Raw genomic sequence first — 24,190 nt, 5'->3', positions numbered from 1 at the left:
GATATCATATACTCTGCGTTACCTGGTGTAAACGCCAAGTAACGAAGGTCATAGCATGTATTCATCCACAGGGGAGTGTTCCCCCGCAACTAGGCCATCTGGGCTCTTTCAAATTCTTGCGTCTCATTTCTCAGTTTTGTTATGGTCATATATAGCTTTAACAGCTTATGACCCTTATGTCGTTGTGTTGTATTGCTGTAATGATCGTCTTTGAACATTGCCTAAACACACCCTCATCTTCCATTGCATTAAACAAAACTAGAACATGATTACAGAACCTAAGATGGTCATGATACAGACAGCAAGTGTACAATTATATTGTTCGTTCAAAAAGGTAAATAATAAATAGTACACAACTTTATCGAATTGCCTAAAAAGAAGCAATATAGTTTGTTTCATACATTTAAAATCAAATCTTCAACTAGTACACACTCTACCTCTCTCATGCTCTCAAAAGCAATCCACCTTGCCAAAGCAAAAGAATGATTACAATGATTTTAAAATAAAGAAAGAAAAGATAAAGTAAAGAAGCACCTTGCCACCACCAATCTTTAATTTCTTTCGATCACCACTTCAAGCTACAGGCTCTTCTCTATCCAAATGAACTCTCTCCCTCTCATTTTGCAGCTCCTTTGTACTCTCAGTTTTTCTTGTTCATGCAAGATCCAAAGAAGTCCCACAGAAGGTATGGATGTATATATGCATGCAGTTCCTTTCTTCATCAAATTTTGTATATAAACTTAGATTCTTCATAGGCAAGTCAATGCTTTTCTTCTTAGTCCCACTCTTGGTAGAGTTAGTCTTTTAAACATTAGTAAGTCCAATGATCGAGAAGTCCATTTATTTAAGACTCCAAGTGGACAGGGTGATCCGTCAGTTTTCTACACAAGATGATTGAAGTTTTGTAGCTATGAACTTGATGCATTCTGTATTACTGAATCCTCATTAATTGTCAAAACTCCAAAACATATGAATTTGCTATGCTTGCTATGAAGCAAAACTTAGGAGAAATTGTAATTGGTTATGTTATATACTGGGTTCTTGGCCGGGTTTACTGATATTAGATGCATGGAGCCATGAAGGGGTGTGTCAATCCGATAAATATTCTTCTAGTACGGTAGTTAATTAACAAAATTCTGATTAACTTTGCATGATATTTCTTAGTGAAAATGGTAGTGGAACCACCTAAAAAACATAACCAAACTACTCCAATATAATGTTGTCAGGCAAACTTTTTGTGTTTAGCCAAGGGAATTACAAATAGTTTGATATGCTTGTTTCGTTGTGTTTCATACTCGGAGCTAGCTTTATGCCCTTTACGATAAATCAGAACTTCAGACAAGTTGTTTTTCATATTATTTTAGAATTTTGCACCTCCGAATTTCGTTCCTAGAAACAGGCATTTACTTTTCATGGACATCAGTGGACATGTTTTGTTACATATGGATCTTTTCAGACAAGCATTATTGTGCCACAGGAAGAGCTGGTATCAAAGAGCAATGGAAATTGCAACTTTATGGAAAAGCATATTAAAGCCCATAGAGCTTCCAACAAGGTCTAGCAAACCCAGGCTAAAGAAAAGCACATCACTCAGTGTTGCCACTTCATTCACTAGAGTCTGTCTTTGTGCACCGATTTCTTCATATAATGAAGTTTTTCAAGCAGATGTTCCTCCAAGGAGAAGCAATAGCTATCCAAGAACAAAGTCACTAATGGTACCTTCAAAAAGGTTTACCAATGTTAGAATCAATACTGAAAACAACAAAGTTTTTAGAGGGAAATCGTTAAACGATGATGTTTTAATGAGAAGATTTGTGGTGGAAGAAAAAGCGATGATGCATTTCAGGAGAAGGAATCAAATTGAAGTCATAAGGAAGAGGAGCACCATGAGAAGGAAGAAACTTGGGCCGAGTCCTCTTAGTAGAGTAGTTATGGCAGAGGATGAAGAAATGTAGCTATTGTTGGTTTTCCCTTGTGCTTCTCTTGTTCAATTCCTTGTTAATTTGTGGTCATGCATTTTCATATTATTTTCATTTACATAGTCTGAACACTGAAGTGACTGAACACACAAAGAAAAGAACTGTTCAAGCATGGTGGCCTTGGTACATATATACCTTTGAGCAGATAGAAGAGGATAGCTGTTGCCTGTTGGAATGTTGCTTGGGTGGGAGAAAGGTTACTAGGGAGCAACCGGTTCATCTAATTGTCAAACCGCCACAACTACATCAGCCAAATTTAACATCCCCCTCCCCCCCGTGCCACACACACACAAACACGCACAGTAACTCTGATCAACTAACATACTGCACATGCTTAATGGCAATCTCACGAGTTAACAAGCATTATAAAGAGAACTGCAAAAAATTGTTAAGTTTTCTTTTTCGTTGAGAAACCAAAGAACTGATTATCACACTTCCCATGCCTAACGACATTCTCATAAGCTAGGTAATATACTGAGGGACCTAGTTATATTGTAGTTACATGACAGAGGTAAAAATAGTTTCTATATTTTGAACATAGAATAACCAAAAAAGGGGTATCCACTCTTGAGAGTTGAGACTGCTCCACTTTTGCGACCCGACTCAACAGCTTTCTGCCGTCCATCTCAAGGTGAGGCTTTCAGCTGCTTCTGTGCTCTATGCTTCATTCCTTCAACTATCTGCGTACGCAAATTTGTTAGGCCATCTACACAGTACACATAATGAAACCTTCACACAAAAGATCTTCAAAGAAGTATTAGCCATCTGCATGAATCTAGTGTAACTAGCTTCGGAGTTTAGAGGGGCAGAATATTTTGATTTCCCGTTGTGTTGGTAGTTTAATGAGGAGCTTTTGGGTTTCCGCAAGTATGGTATAGGGATAGAGCTTAACTTCGCATTGGACATAACAGCATTCCTATCCACCCACAAGGACTAAGCAATATTAGGAAAGTAACTAGGAGAAAAAAGTATGTTCACTTTTTGCATATATGAGGTCTTACAATGTTTCAATAAGATTACAAAAAATGGAATTTAAGTTAAAGATTTCAGGTTTACGATTTCTAACAGGTAAAAACACTACAGCATGAAAAGTAGAGTCAGAGGGATCACAAGTTCCCCACATACAGGGAAAGTATTATCATCATTACACTTCCAGAAGTTAAAAATTGCTTCAAGGAAATGAAACCAGTAGTTAATTTCCAAATAAACAATTCAACTGGACGAGGTCAGTGAGTTTTCCAAATTGATTGTTAGAGTGATTTGGGATAATCTGTTGGTGAATGTGAATTCTATTTATGAAGATTGATCAATAGCTTGTGCATGCTTCACTGTCTTGTGATCCCAGTTAGCACTGTTATCTATATGATCAGAAACTACTTCAACATTAATATGTGGGTGCTAGAAGAGGGAGGGGTAGGTAGCAGACTACGGTACACACCTGTCAAGATTTAGGAGAACTCAATTACTGCATTGGGAGAACCCTTGGTGAATTTCAACAACGACTCAGCAATCAGCATCCGAAAGTTGACATCTTCTTTAACGCTAAGGTGGTATGAGAATTTCATTTTCTTCAAGGAGATGGCGTTCTCAAGTAAATATCTCACAGTGTGTAACTCATCCTCATCTGCAACTTGAAAATCTACTATTTCAATTGTTTTAAGGTGCTTTCAACAAGTGTTCAGTAAGGTGCTTGGACAAATATGCATTGGACAACTCTTTAGACTGCTCAGCATTGACCAGGATGCTTTTCGAATCCAATTTTGTCTGATAAAAAACAGTTATTTGCGTCAAAAATTAAAATATATGAAGGCATTAGTGTCATAGTGAATAAAACGATTTCAAATACGTAGTACCTCAAAATATATCCTCAAAGTTTCTAGGTTGGGGTAACTCTTCAATAAGAGAGGCCCTAATTTATATTCTTTACTTAAAAAGTATTTAAGAGCAAATCCCAAAAAGCATCCCAATGCAATTTGCTCCACTGGGGGGGATTGAAAGTTGTAACGATTGCACACATTTTTACAAAACAATATGTTGTCCCAATGCAATTATGTAAGCTAGCAACCAGTTTGGAATTGGAAATCATGTCCCAATTTCAAACGCAAACAATAACTATATGAATCCAATTATTCAAGTCACATTTGCACTGGAATGGGTCATCTTGGGTATGACTCTTCCTGAACGCAGAATTATATTAACAGGACTCTCCTTGAAAAATTCTACCTGAATGCAGATTGTAAAAGTTTATAAAATGCAGACTGTAAAAGATATTTATGCTACTATTTATCAACGAATCCACTTCTTTAAGCATTAACAGGCAGCAAATACAATCAGGTCGAGGCTCAGCACATTGTTTCAGAGCGCACTGGGCTGTTTGATGCGACCAGCCTCCTTAACATTACATATATTTCTCCAAGCAAAATGCGACCTCAATATGACATCATAGAGTGCTCGAAATAAAACCAAGAATACTAGCAGACTCAAATCTGATACCAACACATTTTCTTCTTTAAGCATAACTATAAGTCTATAACTCCCTTACTATCCCTACATAACTCAACTGACTACAGCTGTAATCTCTGGGCCAAATGCATCGCCGCCTCAACACCAATAAATTCAGCCACCTCAGAATCAGTTGCTTTGCATCTTCTATAAGCAGAACATTAAACCAACTCATGAGTGTCCAAATACATAGCTGCACCTTTGCCAGAGACCTTGCTATCTTGCAAAATTATATCTCTAAATTAGTTGCCAATAGTCCTACTGTCTCATTGTTTCTATCGTAATACACAATCGGTCAAGTAGGAACACACGGGAAACAACAAACTAATTATGCAATGGTAAAACTAATGGCCTCATGTTTTTATTACACAGTATAGAGATACAATATCAACTAAAATTTTGACAAGCTGTGCCTAATCCAGTAAGCATGTGTTGGCATACGATTTATAATCAAATATTCCATGCTGAATTCTTTAAGTGTTATAAAATTGGCATTTAGTTGAATTTTTAGTGGAAATATAGATTCGAACTAAATCTATGGCTAGAAATATGTATTAGGTGATGCCATTAGGCCAAGGTCCAAGCAATTACCAACTAGTGAAAGGAGAATGAGAAAAAAGAGGGAAGGAAGACGAAGAGAGAGAGGGGAGGACTACCAGAAAACTGATTGTGGAGTTCTGGAGTACTAGGCAACGTAATAAACAAGAGTTTGTGTTTTTAAAATGGGTAGTAAGTATGCCTATAGCTGTTTTCACCTATTGACTTCAATTATCCAAAAAAAAAACTATTGACATCAAGTACTTGACCACAATGTTTAAAAGATTGGCAGCAGAGCAAGGTACGCACCTGTCAAAAGAATCAGATGGATTTAGGAGAATACAATTACAGCATCAGGAGAAACCTTGGTAAATGTCAACAAAGACTCAGCAACCAACAACCGTAATTTAACATCTTCTTTAATGCTAAGGTGGTGTACAATGCTCATTTTTTTCAAGGAGATGGCGTTCTCAAGTAAATATCTCACTATGTGTAATTCATTCTCATCTGCAACTCGAAAATTTTCGATCTTGATTGTTTTCAGGTGCTTCAACAAGTGTCCAGTAAGGTGCTTCAAGAAATACGCATTGAACAACACTTTAGCCTGCTCAGAGCTGACGAGGATGCTTTTCAAGTACAATTTCGTCTAAAAACATAGTTATCCATGCGAGTTAATTTACAATAACTACAGCTAAATTAAACTCATAGAGTGGTATTAGTGCTATAGTAACTCAAAATTTATCACGTAGTACCTTGAAAGATATGTGCAGAGTTTCCAGATTGGGATAACTCCTGAGTACGAGGATTAACACTTTGACATAGTCTTTGAAAGGCCTTAATACCAGACGTAAATGTCTCAAGCTACAACATGAGGTAGGAAGACACGCTTCTAAATTTGGGTCTTGACCTAAAACCTGTATGCACAACTACGTGTAAGATACAGATAAAAAGATTAAAAAAATTTCATAAACTTATCATATGGATGAATAATGAATCATACCTCAAAACAGTAAGAATCTAAGCTTAGTTTGGCCACATTGCGTAGCCCCTTTAACAACTCAGCCACACTGTAATCAGGTTCAAAACATGGTCGTTCACACGACTCAAAATCCAGAGTGACCAAAGAGGAATAGATCACCTCATCTATACGGGGTATTGTGGGTCCAAAATACTTTAGCTCTTCAAGATTTGGGGAGCAAATGCGGATCCGACTGGCAACATTACCATCTTCTTTTTCCCGCAACTCCAACACCTTAAGGTTTGGTGGAGAAGATATGATGATACTAAAATCATGCCAGCTGCAAGAACGGATGATCAATTCTTCAAGCATGAGACAGCTCGAAAAGATATTTTCAGTTAACTTTTCACCATAAAGTAAATTTTCTGTGAGCTTCAAAATTTTGAGACAGGGAAATGAAACCGTTCTAGGTAAATGAATTTCTACGTATTCTAAACGCAATTCAGTCAAGGTATGACACATGAAGACACTATCAGGAAACAGTTCCCATGGAAAAGAAAGTTCCATCACGCGTACATTGTGCTTTATAGCAAAGTATATCCATGCATTGACATGAACATCATTAATCACGTCTATATCAACAGTATCATCCATTACAAGTTTGAAGCTTCTTATCTCAAACCTACCATGAGTAATAAGAAAACAATCAACAAAGTTCTTGAAATACCGGGCACTTCTGAAATCAGGACAATTAAACTCCAAGTGAGATAGAGAAGAACAAATGTCCCTCCATTTCCGAGAAAGAATGCAGGTTCTAACAACATCTTCCATAGGAAGAAAAGAGAGTATGCAATCTCGAATTTCCTCGGGCATAGAGCTAAGCCTGTCTATGGTTTGTTTAGTAGAAGTCATTGAGACCTTTCTTCAAACACCTTGTGCTCAAAGTAGTAGTCCTCTATGAAGTGTTCTTTTCTTATACTTCTCACTACTTTAATAGCTCCCACCTCAATTTCCAACTCTCTTCATGTTTTATCTCCCTCCTACTTTTCTTCTTTGCTAGTTTTCACTCAGAGACTTCACCAGCACTTCTCACTTCTAACTCTCTTAAATATTACAAGCTTGTTAATAGTTGGGCCTAAAAGCAAGCCCAATGTTAAGTTTTTTTTTCATAAAAGAGTTTTGTAGTCCCACACAGAAATAGCAAAATTAGTTATGTGATGGCATAGCTAGTAATTTCATTATTCAATTTTATTCGCCTTATAAGGTTTCCTATAATTTTTTGAATGATACGCTTTTTAATTCTTTGCTTATTCACTTAATTATAAGGTTTTAAAATGACATTTGTATTATTTTTTCATGAATAAAATTGTAAAAATAAAAATAAAAACGTTATATACTTATATATCAAAATTTTAAATGTAAAATATATAACCTAATTTTAAAGAAATATATTCTAAAATACCCGCCCAAAACACGTATCATATTTTTTTTCATAAAAAGTATTTTGTTGAAAATCCCAATCTTAGAAAATTGACGTACCAAACTTTTGCCGTCCACGAATTTACTAGCTATGTGTGATGGTAAAACTCATGGCATAATGTCATGTTTCTAATACACATTATAGAGATACGGATATAGGTATCACTAGTAGTTATATGACCTATAAACATTTCATGCCAAATTCCTAAAGTGTTGAAATATTGGCAGAAATATTTTCGAGCAAAATTTATGGCTTGGAAGATGCATTTGGTGCTGCGTGGTGGAAGAAAAAGCAATGATGCATTTCAGGAGAAAGAATCAAATTGAAGTCATAAGGAAGAGAAGCACCATGAGAAGGAAGAAACTTGGGCCGAGTCCTCTTAGTAGAGGTTATGGCAGAGGATGAAGAAATATAACTATTGTTGGTTTTCCATTGTGCTTTTCTTTTGTTAAATTCCTTGTAAATATTTGGTCATGCATTTTCATATAAGTTTAATTTTCAACATAAAGGAAAGAACTGTTCAAGCATACTGGCCCTGGCACATATCATTTTTCCCCAAATATCTCCTTTGGAATTAGAAATGGAAGAGGATAGTTGTTGCCTGTTGGGATGTTGCTCGGGTGGGAGAAAGGCTACTAGGGACTAGGGAGCAACCATTTCAAGGATTGCACCCTGCAGGGCTATATCTGGGTTCATCTAATTGTCAGACCACCACAGACCAACTTACTGCACCAGCCACCCCTCAAATGCCACACGCACACAGAGAGACAGAGATCTTGGATCTTGGATTCATTAAAAAATAACTCTGATCAACTAACATACTGCACATGCCTAACGGCAATCTCAAGACTTAACAAGCATTATGAGGAGAGATGCAAACAATTGTTATTTAAGTTTTTCTTTTTCCTTTTTTTTGGAGAGAAACCAAAGAACTGATTATCACACTTGAGATTTGAGTCTTCCCATGCCTAATGCCAATCTCATAAGCTAGGTACTATACTGAGGGACCTAGGTGTAGTTACATGACAGGTGAAAATATTTTCTATATTCTGAACATAGAATAAACAAAAAAGAGGTATCCACACTTGAGAGTTGCGACTGCTCCACTTTTGCAGTCACATCCGACCCGACTCAACAGCTTTCTGCAGTCCATCCCAAGGTGAGGCTTTCAGCTGCTTCAGTGCTCTATGCTTCATTCCTTCAACTACCTGCATACACAAATTTGTTAGGTCATCTGCACATAATGAAAAGTTCACACAAACGATCTTCAAAGAAATATTAGCCATCTGCATGAATCTAGAGCAACTAACTTCGGAGTTTAGAGGGGCAGAATGTTTTGATTTCCCCTTGCGTTGGTGGATTAATGAGGAGCTTTTGGGTTTCCACAAGTATGGTATAGGGATAAAGCTTAACTTCGCATTGGGCATAACAACATTTCTATCCATCCACATTGACTAAGCAGTATTAGTAAACTAACTAGGAGCAAAAAATATGTTCCCTTTTTGCACATATAAGGTCTTTCAATGTTTCAATAAGATTACAAAAAATGGAATTTAAGTTAAAGATTTCAAGCTTACGATTTATAACAAGTGAAAACACTACACCAGTTCCCCACATCTAGGGAAAGTTTTATAATCATTATACTTCCAGAAGTTCAAAATTGTTTCACGGAAATGAAGCCAGTAGTTAATTTCCAAATAAACAATTCAACTCGACTAGGTCAGTGAATATTCCAAATTGAGTGTTAGAGTGTGATTTGGGTAATCTGTTGGTGAAATAAAAGGTGATCATTGAAACAGAATGGGTTTTGAGTAAGCCTGAACGGATGCCATATAAATTCTATCAATGTGACTTCTATTTACGAAGATTGACCAATAGCTTGTGCATGCTTGACTGTCTTGTGATCCCAGTTAGCACAGTTATTTATAAGATCATAAACTACTTCAACATTACTAAGTGGGTGCTACAAGAGGGCGGGATAGATAGCAGACTACGGTACTCACCTGTCAAGATTTAGGATAACTCAATTACTGCATTGGGAGAACCCTTGGTGAATTTCAACAACGACTCAGCAATCAACATCCGAAAGTTGGCATCCTCTTTAACGCTAAAGTGGTATGCAATTTTCATTTTCTTCAAGGAGATGGAATTCTCAAGTAAATATCTCACAGTGTGTAATTCATCCTCATCTGCAACTCGACAATCTACGATTTCAATTGTTTTAAGGTGCTTCAACAAATGTCCAGTAAGGTGCTTCAAGAAATATGCATTGAACAACACTTTAGACTGCTCAGAGCTGACGAGAATGCTTTTCGAACCCAATTCCGTCTAAAAAACATAGTGACCCGCGAGTTAATTTATGATAAGTACAGCAAAGTTGAAACTCATTTAAATGTATCAAGTACTATAGTAACTCAAAATACATCAAGTAGTACCCCAAAAGATATGTGCAAAGTTTCCAGATTGGGATAACTCCGGAGTAAGAGGATTAACACTTTGACATAGTCTTTGACAGGCCATATTACAAGACGCAAATGTCGCAAGCTACAACATGAGGTAGGAAGACACGCTTCTAAATTTGGATCTTCACCTAAAATCTGTATGGCACAACTACGTGTAGGATACAGATAAAAAGATTAAAAAAAATTCACAAAATTATCATATGGATGAATAATGAATCATACCTCAAACCAGAAAGAATCTAAGCTTAGTTTGGCCACATTGCGTAGCCCCTTTAACCACTCAGCCACACTGTAATCAGGTTCAAAACGCGGTCGTTCACACAACTCAAAATCCAGAGTGACCAAAGAGGAATAGATCTCCTCATCTATACGGGGTAGTGTGGGTCCAAAATACTTTAGCTCTTTTAGATTTGGGGAGCAAATGAAGATATCACTGGTATCATTACCATCTTCGTTTTCCAGCAACTCCAACACCTTAAGGTTTGGAGGAGAACATATAATGGTATTAAAATCATGCCAGCTGCAAGAACGGATGATCAATTCTTCTAGCAAGTGACAGCTCGAAAAGAGATTTTCAGTTAATTTTTCACCATAAATAACATTTTCAGTAAGCTTCAAAATTTTGAGACTGGGAAGAGAAACCGTGCTAGTTAAATGAAAGTCTACGTATTCTAAACGCAATTCCGTCAAGGTATGACACTTAAAGACACAATCAGGAAACACTTCCCAGGGATAAGAAAGTTCCAACACGCGGACATTGTGCTTTATAGCAAAGTATATCCATGCATTGACATAAACATCATTAATCACGTCTTCATTAGCAGTCTCATCCATTACAAGTTTGAAGCTTCTTATCTCAAACATACTGTGAGTAATAAGAAAACAATCAACAAACTTCTTGAAAACTTGCACACTTCTAAAATCAGTTTGATTAAACTCCAAGTGAGAAAGAGAAGAACAACTGTTTCTCCATTTCCGAGAAAAAATGCAGGTTCTAATAACATCTTGCATAGGAAGAAAAGAGAATATGCGGTCACGGATTTCCTCGGGTAAAGAGCTAAGCCTGTCTATGGGTCGTTTAGTAGAAGAACATTTCTTTTTATATTTCCTTTTACCTGTCATTGTGAACTTTCTTCAAACACCTTGTGATCAAAGCTTGGCCTTAAGAGCAAGTTTTTTATTCAGTAACAAAGAATTTACCACTTGTCATTGAGACCTTTCTTCAAACACCTTGTGCTCAAATTCTTTTCTTATACTTCTCAGTTCTCACTCGTTTAGTTTTCACTCAGAGACTCCTCAGTTCTCTCACTCTCTCTCTCAAAAACGAAAATGATAAGTTTTGTAACAGGTTGGGCCTAAAAACATGCACAACGCAAAGTTTTTTTTTATAAAGGCTTAAGCCGAGGAGAATTTTTGTCTAAATACTATGGGCCTAAGGCCTATATCACAACACCAAAAATGTTCGCAACATTCATGCAGTCCTAGTACAAAATATTTGAATATAGGTATTTATCGATATTTAATTTCTGAATATTTATCGTAGATATATCTTTCTCTTTGGAGATATTTGACATTGTTTCACATGCAAATATCATAGATATATCTAAAATATCGATAAATATCGTAGACATTGTGAATATTTCTTGATATATCATGATACATTATTTATATTTATTTGAAATATAATAGTAAATATTAAATAAAATTATTATATACACAAAATATCACCAAATATCATAAAATATCACAAACATCACAAATATCATCAAAATATCACCGATATTTACAGTCGTATATATCTCTAAACATATCGTGATAGTTATATATCTTTCTCTTAAATCTGGATAGATATCTTCAAATATCACAATATATTGGGATATTTTGGCAAGCCTGTTTTTAAATGAGATCATTTTTTTTTTGGTTTGGCCTTGTTTTTAAATGAGATCGGGTTTTTGATCCCCGACCTCTAGCATCATCACCCAAAGGTTTTACCGACTTTGCTAGTCGGCACCTACAACAAGGGCCATATTCTTGTAAAAGCTTTTTGTACTAATTATCTATAAACATTACATAAATTACTCCAAGCAAAATTGAACATGAATATTACAACAGAGTGTTCAGAATAAAACCCAAAAGCCAAATTAATAGCATACTCAAATCTGACACTAACACATTCTTCTTTAAGTATACGACGAGCCTACAACCATATGCATGACCGCCTCAGCACAATCTATTCAGCCACCCCAGAATCAATTACCTTACATCTTCAATAAGCAGCACATTAAACCGGCTACACCTTGGCCAAAGACACTGCAAATATGCAAAAACATATCTCTACTTCAGTCACCAATAGTCCTACTGTCTCACTGTTTCTATTGTATAACACAATTAGTCTTGTAGTCCCACACAGAAATAACAAATTAGTTATGTGATGGTAAAACTTATGGCTTCATGTCATGTTTCTAATACGCATTATACAGATACGGACATAGGTATCACCAATAGTTTGACAAGTCAGGCAGATCCCTATAAGCATGTGTTTGCATATGACGTATAAACATTTCGTGCCGAATTCCTGAAGTGTTGAAATATTGGCGGAAATATTTTCGAGCAAAATTTATGGCTTGAAAGATGCATTTGGTGATGCTATTCGGCCAAGGTCCAAGCTATTATCAATTTTGGAGTTACGGTGTCAGAACAGAGCAAAGAAAATAAGTAAGAAGTATTAGAAAGAGGGACTGTAGAGAACTGCTAGTGGACTTGTGCTTGCCAAATGATTTAAATATGTAATAAACAAGAGTTCATGTTTTCGGAATGACTGTAGTAGTAGCCTATAGCGGTTTTCACCTACACCTATTGCCTTCAAGTTTTTTACCACAATGTTCAAAAGATTGACAAGAGAACATGGTACGCACCTGTCGAATCAGAATGATTTATGAGAATACAATTTCTGCATCAGGAGAAACCTTGGTAAATGTCAGCAAAGACTCAGCAACCAACAGCTGGAAGTTTACATCTTCTTCAACACTATGGTGGCGTACAATGCTCATTTTCTTCAAGGAGATGGCGTTCTTAAGTAAATATCTCACAATGTGTAATTCATCCTCATTTGCAACAAGAAAATCTCGGATCAGGATAGTTTTCATGTGCTTGAACAAGTGTCTAGTAAATTGCTTTAAGAAATACCCGGTAAACAACACTTCAGCCTGCTCAGAACTGACGAGGATGCTTTTTGAGTCCGAATTTGTCTTAAAAACAGCAATTCACGAGTTAAGCTAAGATAATAACAAAAAATGTAAAACTTATATGAAGGCATTAGTATTATAGTAACTCAAAAGAGTTCAAGTAGTACCTCGAAAGATATATGCAAAGTTTCCAGGTTGGGATAACTCCTGAGTAAGAGGATTAACACTTTGACGGAGTCATTAAAAGACCTCATTGTAACATGCAAATGTCTCAAGCTACAACATGAGGTAGGAAGAGATGCTGCAAAATCTGGATCTTCACATAAAAACTGGATGCACAACTACGTGTTAGATACTGATATAGAGATTTCCAAATTCATCATTTGAATGAAGAATAAAGCATACCTGAAAATAGTTAGCATCTAAACTTAGTTTCGCCACGTTACTCAGCCCCATCAACAAGTTAGTCACATTGGCATCAGGACTTAACAACTTACTTTCGCCCCAACGTGGAGTCCTAAAATTCACGCAGACCAAAGAGGAAAGGGTCTCCGAACTAATATTTGGTGGTTTGGGCCCCAAATACAATAGCTCTTGGAGATTTGGGGAACAAATGTTGATATTACTGGATGTAGACACATGATATTCCTCCAAATGGAACACCTTAAGGTTTGGAGGAGTACTTGTAACGGTATTGAAATCATACCAGAAGCAGTTATGGAGGTACAATTCTTCTAGCACGGGACAGCCCAAAAAGAGATTCTTAGTTAACTTTTCACCATAAACAAATACGTTAGACAGGGTCATTCTTTTGAGACTAGGAAAAGAAACCATACTTGGAAAATATAGTTCCAAATATTTTAGCCTCAATACAGTCAGAGTGTGACAAGTAAACAAGCAACAAGGAAGCACTCTATGAAAAAAACAAAGTTTGAGGGCACGGACCTTGTGCTTTATAGCAAAGTGAATCCATGCATGCATATGAACATCTGATATTTCACCATCATACCGATCGGGATGGGGAATGAGATCGAGTGTGAAGCTACTTATCTCAGACCTGTCATGATAAATAAGAAAATGATCGACCATGTTCTTGAAATCTAGTGTATCTCGACTCTTTCCCTGCCTTCCTTCGAACTCGCATTGATCAAACTCCAACCGGGATAGTGAATAGCAAATGTCCCTCCATTGGCGAGAAAGAGTGCTTGTTTTAACCACATCTTCCATAGGAAGAAATGAGAGTATGTGGTCTCGGATTGGTTCAGGTAAACAACTAAGCCTGTCTATGGCTTGTTCAGTAGAATTTGCCATTGCCGACTCTGTTCAAATGTTCAGCAGAAACGTTAACTCTGGCTTGTTCTCAGTTCTCACTTCACTCCCCATCTCACTTTTTCATCTCCGATTATTTGTGCCTTTTCCCTTCTTCTCGTGTCAGTACTTCTTTGCTCCTTTTCACAAGCATCTGCACAAAACTTGTCAAACACTCTACTAGTCTACTCAGAAACCTTTATCAACTACTACTCTGGGACCCAACGCCAAAACCATCTCCAGTTTTATCTTTTTTAACAGAATTAATGCCATTGAGTTTGAGAGGACCCATCCATATATTCAAATTTCAAATCACATTTGGGGCCACTGGAATGGGTCAAGGGGTGACCTGGGCTACCACGTGAATGAAGGTTCAGACGGTTGGGACATGATTCTTCCTGAATGGAGGATGTCTGTAATTCAATTTCAAGAAATCCAACAAAAAATTAAAAAAAAGTTTGTTTTTTGATTTTTGAATTTTCCTTAAAGAATCCCTATAAAAATGCAGATTGAAAAAGCTTCTTATGATAAAAAATTTCCCTGCGAAACCACTTCCTTAAACATTAAAACAGAGCGCGCTCAGCAAAACAAAATCAGGTGGAGGCTCCTCACATTGTTTCAGGCTCCTTAACATTATTACACATATATTCTCACCTGAATATTACAGCATAGAGTGTTCAGAATAAAACCCAAAAAACCAGCAGACTCAAACCAGACACTGACACTGACTCTGACACATTCTTTAAGCATAGCTATAACCCATATTACCCCACGATACCTTATGTAACTGTAGCTGTAATCTCTGTGCAAATGCATTGCCACCTCAGCACCACACTAAATATCATTGATTTCAAGAATTTTGTTGATTGTTTTCTTATGAATTATACTAGGGCCTCAGATAAGAAGCTTCAAACTCAAACTCTCTTTTTTTCTGAATCGAATTATTACTGATATTCATATCAATGCATGGATTGCCTTCGCTATAAAACAAGATGGCGTTCTCAAGTAAATATCTCACAGTGTGTAATTCATCCTCATCTGCAACTCGACAATGGGGAAGCGTGTTAAAAGGAAAACGAAGTTTGAGAACGCGGACCTTGTGCTTTATAGCAAACGATACCCATGCATTAATATGAAAAACCAAACCAAAGCACATTGTTCTTGTTGCCGTGAAAATTTGATATACATAATACATATGATGTCGTCCCAATGCCATTACCGGCATTACGTGTTTAGTTTGCAACCAGATGAAACGAGAAATCCTGTCCGAAATATTTTATTAACACTTGAGTTTCAGAGGTCTCATCCAGATATTCCAAATCACATTTTCAGGCCACTGTTATTAAGAGTTTACCTTAATGAAGATTATAGAATTTTTAAAATCTTATATAAATGCAGATTGAAAAAAGCTTTTTATGCTAATTTTTATTCCGGTGAAACCACTTAAACATTAACACAAATAACAGTGCTCTAAAAAATATAATCTGGTGGAAGCTCAGTACATTGTTTCATGGTTTTTTGGCTATTTAATGAGCATACTTCACATTATTACATATATATTACTCCAAGCAAAATCTGACCTGAATATTACAGCATAGACGGCATAGTGTTCAGAAGAAAACCCACAATACTAGCAGACTCAAATCTGACACTAACACCTTCTTCATTAAGCATATAGCTATAACTGCCTCACTATCCCCACATTCAACGGACTACAGCAGTAATCTCCGGGGCAAGTGCATCGCCTGCCTCAGCACCAATCAATTTAGCCACCGCAGAATCGATTACCTTGCATCTTCTATAAGCAGAACATTAAACCAATTCATGAATGTCCAAATACACAGCTGCGGCTACACCTTTTCTAAAGTCCCTGCTATCATTCAAAATCATATCTCTAAATTAGCTTCCAGTAGTCCTACTGTCTCACTGTTTATATTGCAAAACACAATTTGTATTGTAGTCCCACACAAGGGAAACAACAAAACAAATAATAAATAATAGTGATGGTAAAACTAATGGCCTCATGTTTTTATCACACATCACGGAGATACCGACAACGGTATCACTGATATTTTGGCAAATTGGGAAGATGCGACTAAGCATCTGTTGGCATATGATGTACAGTAAAATTCAAAACTCCATGCCGGATTCCTGAAGTGTTGAAATGCTGGTAATATTTTTTGAAATCTTTGTGGAACTAATTTCGAACAAAGTTTACGGCTACAAATATGCATTTGGTGAGGGTATTAGGCCAAGGTCCAAGCAATTAACAACTAGTTGAATAAGGAAATTGAGAAAAACTAGTGAAGGAAGACAAAGAGAGAGAGAAGGAGGACTACTAGAGAACTGCTTGTTGAGTTGTGCCTACTAGGCAGCGTACTAAAGAGTTTGTGTTTTTGGAAAGACGGCAGTAGTGTCCAAATACACAGCTGATGCAGCTGCACCTTTGCTAGAGACTCTGCATAATAAAGAGTTTGTGTTTTTGGAAAGATGGCAGTAGTGTCCAAATACACAGCTGCAGCTACACTTTGCTAGAGACCCTGCTATCATGCAAAATCATATCTCTATATTAGTTCCCAATAGTCCTACTGTCTCACCGTTTCTACTGTAAAACACAATTAGTCTTGTAGTCCCACACGAGGGAAACAACAAAACTAATAATTGTGATGGCAAAATAACAAAGTCAATGCCAACAAATATGCATTTGGTGATGGAAGGAAGAAGGATATTGAGAAAACCAAGGGAAGGAAGACGAAGAGAGAGAGAAAGGGAGGACTGCTAGAGAACTTCTTGTGGAGTTGTGGCTACTAGGCATCGTAATAAAGAGTTTGTGTTTTTTGAATGATTGTAGTAAGTATGCCTATAGCTGTTTTCACCTATTGACTCCATGTTTTTTACCACAATGTTCAACAGATTGAGAACACGGTACGCACCTGTCAAAAGAATCAGACTGATTTAGGAGAATACAATTACTGCATCAGGAGACACCTTGGTAAATGTCAACAAAGACTCAGCAACCAACAGCCGGTAGTTTACATCCTTTTTAATGCTACGGTGGTGTACAATGCTCATTTTCTTCAAGGAGATGGCATTCTCAAGTAAATATCTCACAATGTGCAATTCTTCCTCATATGAAACTCGGAAATTTTCAATATTGATTGTTTTGAGGTGCTTCAACAAGTGTCCAGTAAAATGCTCCAAGAAATATGCGTCGCACAACATTTTAGACTGCTCAGAACTGATGAGGATGCTTTTCGAGTTCGGTTTCGTCTAATAAAAATAGTAGTTCACGAGTCAAGCTACGATTACTATAGCAAACGTAAAACTTATATGAATGCATTAGTATTGTAGTAACTCAAAAGATATCAAGTAGTACCTTATTGAGAGATATGTGCAAAGTTTCCAGGTTGGGATAACTCCTGAGTAAGAGGATTAGCACTTTGAGAGAGTCTTTGTCAGGCCTCATTACAAGTCGCAAATGTGTCAAGCTACAACATGAGGTAGGAAGGCATGCTGCCAAATCTGGAACTTTGCACAAAAACTAAATGCACAATTACATGTAAGATACTGATATAAAGAATTATTTTTCCTCAAAAATGTCATGCGGAAGAGGACTGAATCGTACCTCAAAACAGTAATCATCTAAACTTAACTTGGCCACATTGTGCAACCCCGTCAACAACTTAATGACACTGTTCCCATAAGGTTCTTCGTCTAGCTCAAGATCCACACTGACCAAAGAGGAAAGGGTCTCCGAACTAATATTAGGTGGTTGGGGCCCATAATACCTTATCACTTGGAGATTGGGGGAACAAATGTGGATATCACCACTTGTAGTATTGGTATTGAAGAAGTCATACCAATCACAATACTTGAGGGTCAATCCTTCTAGCACGGGACAGCTCGAAAATATGCTTTCAGTCAAGTGTTCACCAAAAAGAGTAGCATGAATGATCTTCAATCTTTTGAGACTAGGAAAAGAAACCATACTAGGAAAATGGATGTCCAAATATTTTAAAGTCAATACAGTCAAAGTATTGCATGTAAATAAGCAAAGGGGAAGCACATTAGAAGAATCAAGTTTCAGCATGCGGACCTTGTGTTTTATAGCAAACGATACCCATGCATTTAGATGACCATCTGTTATAACTCCACCATAAGCGGTATCAAATATTTTGAGTTCGAAACTACTTATCTCAGACCTATCATGATTAATAAGAAAAATATCAACAAAGTTCACGAAATCTAACGACTCTCGACTCTTGCCCTTGGCTTCTTTGAACTCGCATTGATCAAACTTCAACTGCGAAAGAGAATAGCAAATACATCTCCATTGGCGAGAAAGAATGCTTGTTCTGACAACATCTTCCATAGGAAGAAATGATAGCATGTGGTCTATGATTGGTTCAGGTAAAGAACTAAGCCTATCTATGGCTTGTTCAGTAGAAATTGTCTCATTATTTGTCATTGTGCACTTTCGTCAAACACCTTGTGTCCAACCCACAGATTGATGAGTAGTTTACAATAATAAATACTCTCGTCCCTCTCTTTTCCTTGTCTCCATTTTCCTCTTTTCTATCCTTCCCCAGTTCCCCCCTCTTTTCTGATTCTCTTCTCTACAAGCAATTCTATATTTAAAACTTTGTAATCGTTTTGGGCCTAACGGGATATCATTGTGGGCCTTATTGGAAATGTTTTGGAGGCCTTAAGGCCCAAAGCATCAACCTAGTGTCACTTGTGCTATTTGCTACCATTCTCCCAAGGAAGTTACCCAGTTAAGCCACCCAATGCAATTATTTTGTTTGCTATACATGCTACGTAACCAGATGGAATGAGAATCATGTCAAAATTATTTTGTCCTAAAACTTTTACTAAATAATTTGTGCATTTATTTTCCTTCAAATGTAAGCCCATTAAGAATATGGTCAACAATTTAACTTATTTAGACAGGCGATTAAGAGTTTTAATAGTGATTCTGTTGGAGTAATAGTGCAGAGCACTTTGGTGCCTGTGTTATTACAATATATAGATGGATTGCAAAACATCATGAATAGGATGTTTGGAGTAGGAGTGGCAATGGGTCGTGTTGGGTCGAGTTCGTGTCGTGTCATACTCGGATCACGTGTTAGGAGAGCAAACCCAAATCCGACCCAATTACTAATCGTGTCAAGTTTGTCAAACCCAAACCGCATATGTAACGGGTTATCCAACGGGTGACCCGCTAAACCAACGGGTCAATTTCGGATTGGGTTAATAGATAACCCGTAAGTTCTATTTTTTTTTTTTTTTGATAAAGAATATTTATTTATTAATATAAATAATAAAAGAACTTGCAAAAGTACGCAGAGTTGTTGAAGCACATGCATCTGCTGAACGCCTAAACCAAACAAGTGAAACAACCTGTTAGCCAAACAAAAAACATAACCAAACTAGAAACAACAACCATGCATGTCCAGTTTGTCCACTTTGCTACCTCGTGGGCAAATCCTATTATTAAATAAATACAAATATTATTGTGATTTTGATGGCTTTATTGTTCTCTTTATATAATTGAGACTAGAGTAAGGGTTCAATGTTAAATGTACGTGATCATATATTTTATTAAATGAATCTATAATATTCTATATGCTGGATTGTCGGCTAATCCTTCTAAATTCAATTGATCCTTTTCTGTTTAGTATTTTCTTTTGAGGTAATTGGAATTATGATATTTAATAAAATTCGGAAACATATATGTTTAATGACTTAAAACAGGTCATACAGGTCACGGGTTGATGACCCGACCCATTAGACCCGAAACTAATCGGATATACTAACAGGTTACCTGGGCTAACATGTGTGACCCTAACCCAACCCATTTATTTGACGGGTTTGGCGGGTCAATCCTTAAATGACCCAAAAGCCTTTTTTCCCAACCCAAACCCACTAATTTCGTGTCGGGTTAGCGGGTCGTGTAAAAAACTGCCCCCCTCTAGTTTGGAGACTCCTTTAGACTGTAAATTTACAGACCCTCCTTTGAAAAATTCTACCCAAATGCAGATTGTAAACTACTTCCTTAAACATTAATTAGCAAACAGAATAAAATTAACAAGCAGTTCCGTAAACAAAACAATCCAGTGGAGGCCCTCAACACATTGTTTCAAGCTTATTGGGCTAGTTCATAAACTGTTCCTTGACATTACATCTATTCGTCCAAGCAAAACTAACCTGAATATTATAACATAGAGTTATAATATTCGCAGACTCAAATCAGACACTGACACTGACACCTTATAGCGTAACCATAACTCCTTGTTATCCCCCATACCTTAACTAACTGTAGCTGTAATATCTAGGCAAATGGCGTCGCCACCTCAGTACCAATCAGTTCAGCCACCTCAGAATCAGGTACCAGGAATCTTCTACAAATTAGAAAAATCGCACCAAATCACGAGCATCCAAATGCACTGCTGTGGCTGCACCTTATCAAATTCGGACCCTATTGTCAAAAAAGCAAAATAATCAAGTGAGCGTATGCGAAAGTTCTCGAGTTGGTTTTTTTGGGAAAGGGTGTATAATGACTCTTGGCTGTTGTCTGTCCATGATCCCCCATACCTTCTACAGCAACATCACAAATTGAACACAATTTGTGAACACAATGACGTGGCAAGCTGAGAGACCTTGATTTTCAGTACTTCTTTGAGAAATACACACGAGCATCCAAATGCCTGATGTGGCTGCCACGTCATTGTTGTTCAAAATTTTGAGCGTTCATTTTTGAGTTGTTTTTGGGAGAGGGTAAAGACTTTTGGCTGTTGCCCCCCCTCCCTTATAGTAGGTTCTCTCTTCTTCTCCTTCTCTTTTCATTTTCCTCCTCTCACTCTCTTTGTTCTCCGCCCTTCTCTCTCTCCTCTCATCTCCTACCCTTGCTACACTAACTTCCCCACTGCTATGCAGTAATTCTAGTATTTGTACATCAGTCCCCAATAGTTCTACCATCTCTCTTTTTATGGTAAAGTACAATTAGTCTCGTAGTTGCACACATAAGAAAACTAGTGTAACGGTAAGAATAATGGCCTCATATTTTTACCACCGATGGTGGAGATACTAACATACAGTATTACTAAAATTTGGACAAGTCAGGCAGATCACTGTATGCATGTGCTGCCATAGTGCCATATGATGTATATTCCATTCCGAAGAAATATTGGCAATACTGTTGAAATTATTGTAAAACGATTTTTCAAACAAAATCTATAGCTAGAATCCTAGAAGCATGCATTAGGTGATGCTATTATGCCGATAGGCCGAAGTCCTGCTTGTGTAGTCGTGCTGCAAGAACCAGCAAAGAACGGAAGCAGAACGGGGGAGGGGAGACAGAGAGAGGGAGGGCTACTAAACTGCTAGTGGAGTCGTGGCTACTAGATGACTTTATAAACAAGAATTTGCGATTTTGGGATGACTGTAGCAAGTACTGCTATATCAGTTTTCACCTATTGACTTCATACTTTTTAACCCCAAGGTTCAAAAGATAGTTTTCACCTATTGACTTCATATTTTTTAACCCCAAGGTTCAAAAGATTGATAGCAGAACAGAGTACGCACCTGTCAATATAATCAGGTTGATTTAGGAGAATACAATTACTGCATCAGGAGAAACCTTCTTAAATGTCAACAAGGACTCTGTAACCAACATCCGGAACTTTACATCTTCTTCTACGCTAGGGTGGTATAGAATGCTCATTTTCTTCAAGAAGTCGGCATTCTCAAGTATATATCTTACTATGTGATATTCATCCTCATCAGCAACTCGGAATCTTTTTATCTTGACAGCTTTCAGGTGCTTCAACAAGTTTCTGGTAAGGTGCTTCAAGATATAAGCATTGAACAACTCTCCAGACTGCTTAGAACTGACGAGGATGCTTTCCAATTTATAATCCATCTAACCAAAACAGTAAATTAGTAATTCATGAGTCAAGTTACCATAATTCCAGCAACATTAAACATATATTGCATTACTAATAATCTAACATAGTTGACTCCAACGATTTCAAGTAATACCTGGAATTCCTGGAAAGATATGTCCAAAGTTTCCAGTCTGGGATAACTCCTGAGTAAGAGGATTAACACTTTGACAGAGTCTTTGAAAGGCCCCATCCTAAGACACAAATGTCTCAAGCTACGACATGAGGTAGGAAGACATGCTGCTAAGTTCGGATCTTCGCCTAAAACCTAGATGCACAAGTGCACAACTACATGTAAGATACAGATATAATGATTCACATTTTCCAAAATATATCATAAGGATGGAAAAAATAATCATACCTCAAAAGAGTTTGCACATAAGCTCAGTTTGACTACGTTGCACAACCCCATCAACGTCTTAGTCACAATGTTACCCGGAACAGATGGTTTTTCAATTAACATAAAATCCACTCTGACCAAAGAGGAAAGGGTCTCAGAACTAACATTTGGTGGGTTGGGCGCAATGTACCTCATCTCTTCGAGATTTGGGGAAGAAATGTGAATATTACTGGAATTCGACCCTTCTAGATCTATTTCCCGCAACTTCAGCACCTTAAGGTCTGGAGGAGAACTTGTACTGGTATTAAAATTAAACCACTCACAACATTCAAGGATCAAACATTCTAGCACGGGAAAGCTCAAAAAGAGATTTTTAGTTAAGTTTTCACCATACAAATAAACATGACTGAGCTCCAAAGTTTTGAGACTAGGAAAAAAAACCATACTAGGAAAGTGAAGGTTTACCCATTGTAAATGCAATACAGTCAAAGTATGGCATGTAAAGATGCAAAGAGGAAGCACTTCTGAGTCAAAAAAAAGTTTGAGCTCGCGGACATTATGCTTTAACGCAAATAATACCCATGCATAGATTTGAATATTGTCCAACACTGCATCACGACCATCAAGGCTTTCACTGATAATTAGTTTGAAACTTCTTATATCAGACGTATCGTGACTAATAAGTAAACGATCAACAAAGTTCTTGAAATCCACCGCATTTCGACGCTTCCCCTCCGTGTTTTTAAACTCCTCTAGGCTAAACTTCAAGTCGGAAAGAGAGTAGCAAATGTGTCTCCATTGTCGAGAAAGAATGCTGGTTTTCACAACATCTTCCATGGGAAGAAAAGATTGTATGTGGTCTCGGATTCCCTCGGGCAAAAAGCTAAACCTGTCTGTAACTTGTACTCTTTCACTTGTCATTGTGAACTTGATGATTTGTTTACAACAGAAACTGGCAACGTTTCTTTCTCTTCTTATACGTCTCCCTCTCTCTCCTCGTATCTATTTTTCTTCTCCTCCTTTCTACTTCTCTTCAAGATCCTCCAAATCAAACAAAAACTAAGGAACAACTTTTTACTAACACCCCACTACTTACGGTTTGTTTCTCATTCAAATACTAATTACAAATGGACTTTTGAATGCATAAATACTAATTTACTTTGAACCTGCTTTTAGTCAAAATGTGTTGCCAAACACCTCCCTACATAAACCAGTTGTGTTCGAAACTGAAACGTAAGAATTTCGGTAATTGGGCTTGGGCCCATGACTGTATGATGCTAAAGTTATTTTAGTAGGCCCAAAAATCACCCAACGCCACCAATAGGCTCTAAATCTTGGTGCGATAAACTCACCTCAACTTAGAACGTCTTTAGGAGTGATATTAACCTAGCACCAAACACTAAATTTCCAACAATTTGGTGTTTTTTCAACTTCAGGAGAGCTACAAGTTGATGAAAACACCAAAAAACACCAAACCAAACACCAAATCGGCCAAT

The 24,190-nt window shown here is 37.2% G+C and overlaps 6 protein-coding genes across 14 annotated transcripts; 1 reads left to right on the top strand and 5 right to left on the bottom strand.

Moving 5' to 3' along the window:
* The first annotated feature begins 421 nt into the window (after positions 1–421).
* LOC147500653 (Serine/Threonine-kinase) lies at positions 422–2,091 on the top strand. 2 transcript variants are annotated; one of them, XM_086562264.1, is made up of 2 exons: positions 422–685; positions 1,457–2,091. In XM_086562264.1, the coding sequence occupies exons 1-2, from the start codon at positions 657–659 to the stop codon at positions 1,953–1,955; spliced, it is 528 nt and encodes a 175-aa protein (XP_086418390.1). In that variant the 5' UTR covers positions 422–656; the 3' UTR covers positions 1,956–2,091. The 2 variants fall into 2 exon arrangements, with proteins under 2 accessions (XP_086418390.1, XP_086418391.1); XM_086562265.1 differs by having other exon boundaries at positions 426–685; positions 1,478–2,091.
* Positions 2,092–4,241: 2,150 nt separating this feature from the next.
* On the bottom strand, positions 4,242–7,160 carry LOC147500652 (putative F-box/FBD/LRR-repeat protein At1g78760). 5 transcript variants are annotated; one of them, XM_086562263.1, is made up of 5 exons: positions 6,704–7,116; positions 6,019–6,316; positions 5,771–5,932; positions 5,328–5,664; positions 4,242–4,701 (listed from the first exon to the last, which is right to left on the bottom strand). In XM_086562263.1, the coding sequence occupies exons 1-4, from the start codon at positions 6,886–6,888 to the stop codon at positions 5,350–5,352; spliced, it is 960 nt and encodes a 319-aa protein (XP_086418389.1). In that variant the 5' UTR covers positions 6,889–7,116; the 3' UTR covers positions 4,242–4,701; positions 5,328–5,349. The 5 variants fall into 5 exon arrangements, with proteins under 5 accessions (XP_086418389.1, XP_086418385.1, XP_086418386.1 ...); XM_086562259.1 differs by having other exon boundaries at positions 6,019–7,160; XM_086562260.1 differs by having other exon boundaries at positions 4,242–4,697; positions 6,019–7,160.
* Positions 7,161–8,319: 1,159 nt separating this feature from the next.
* Positions 8,320–11,318, bottom strand: LOC147500651 (FBD-associated F-box protein At1g66310-like). 2 transcript variants are annotated; one of them, XM_086562257.1, is made up of 4 exons: positions 10,141–11,315; positions 9,892–10,053; positions 9,460–9,784; positions 8,320–8,664 (listed from the first exon to the last, which is right to left on the bottom strand). In XM_086562257.1, the coding sequence occupies exons 1-3, from the start codon at positions 11,038–11,040 to the stop codon at positions 9,470–9,472; spliced, it is 1,377 nt and encodes a 458-aa protein (XP_086418383.1). In that variant the 5' UTR covers positions 11,041–11,315; the 3' UTR covers positions 8,320–8,664; positions 9,460–9,469. The 2 variants fall into 2 exon arrangements, with proteins under 2 accessions (XP_086418383.1, XP_086418384.1); XM_086562258.1 differs by lacking the exon at positions 9,892–10,053 and having other exon boundaries at positions 10,141–11,318.
* A 563-nt stretch (positions 11,319–11,881) lies between these two features.
* Positions 11,882–14,725, bottom strand: LOC147500650 (F-box/FBD/LRR-repeat protein At1g51370-like). The gene is made up of 4 exons (XM_086559403.1): positions 13,509–14,725; positions 13,271–13,432; positions 12,834–13,166; positions 11,882–12,228 (listed from the first exon to the last, which is right to left on the bottom strand). Exons 1-3 carry the CDS (start codon positions 14,412–14,414, stop codon positions 12,852–12,854), a joined length of 1,383 nt encoding a protein of 460 aa, XP_086415529.1. The 5' UTR covers positions 14,415–14,725; the 3' UTR covers positions 11,882–12,228; positions 12,834–12,851.
* A 1,136-nt stretch (positions 14,726–15,861) lies between these two features.
* LOC147500649 (F-box/FBD/LRR-repeat protein At1g78750-like) lies at positions 15,862–19,137 on the bottom strand. 3 transcript variants are annotated; one of them, XM_086562254.1, is made up of 4 exons: positions 18,037–19,137; positions 17,788–17,952; positions 17,345–17,681; positions 15,862–16,281 (listed from the first exon to the last, which is right to left on the bottom strand). In XM_086562254.1, exons 1-3 carry the CDS (start codon positions 18,877–18,879, stop codon positions 17,367–17,369), a joined length of 1,323 nt encoding a protein of 440 aa, XP_086418380.1. In that variant the 5' UTR covers positions 18,880–19,137; the 3' UTR covers positions 15,862–16,281; positions 17,345–17,366. The 3 variants fall into 3 exon arrangements, with proteins under 3 accessions (XP_086418380.1, XP_086418381.1, XP_086418382.1); XM_086562255.1 differs by having other exon boundaries at positions 15,862–16,284; positions 18,037–19,021; XM_086562256.1 differs by lacking the exon at positions 17,345–17,681 and having other exon boundaries at positions 16,140–16,284; positions 18,037–19,014.
* Positions 19,138–21,971: 2,834 nt separating this feature from the next.
* Positions 21,972–23,642, bottom strand: LOC147500648 (F-box/LRR-repeat protein At4g14103-like). Its single transcript, XM_086562253.1, has 3 exons — positions 22,716–23,642; positions 22,452–22,622; positions 21,972–22,332 (listed from the first exon to the last, which is right to left on the bottom strand). The coding sequence occupies exons 1-3, from the start codon at positions 23,613–23,615 to the stop codon at positions 22,018–22,020; spliced, it is 1,386 nt and encodes a 461-aa protein (XP_086418379.1). The 5' UTR covers positions 23,616–23,642; the 3' UTR covers positions 21,972–22,017.
* Positions 23,643–24,190: the final 548 nt, after the last annotated feature.

This window comes from Coptis chinensis, chromosome 5 (assembly GCF_015680905.1).
Source record: "Coptis chinensis isolate HL-2020 chromosome 5, ASM1568090v1, whole genome shotgun sequence".
NCBI lineage: Eukaryota > Viridiplantae > Streptophyta > Magnoliopsida > Ranunculales > Ranunculaceae > Coptis > Coptis chinensis.
Note: the sequence above shows the minus strand (reverse complement) of the source record. Positions and strands in the feature narration are given on the sequence as shown.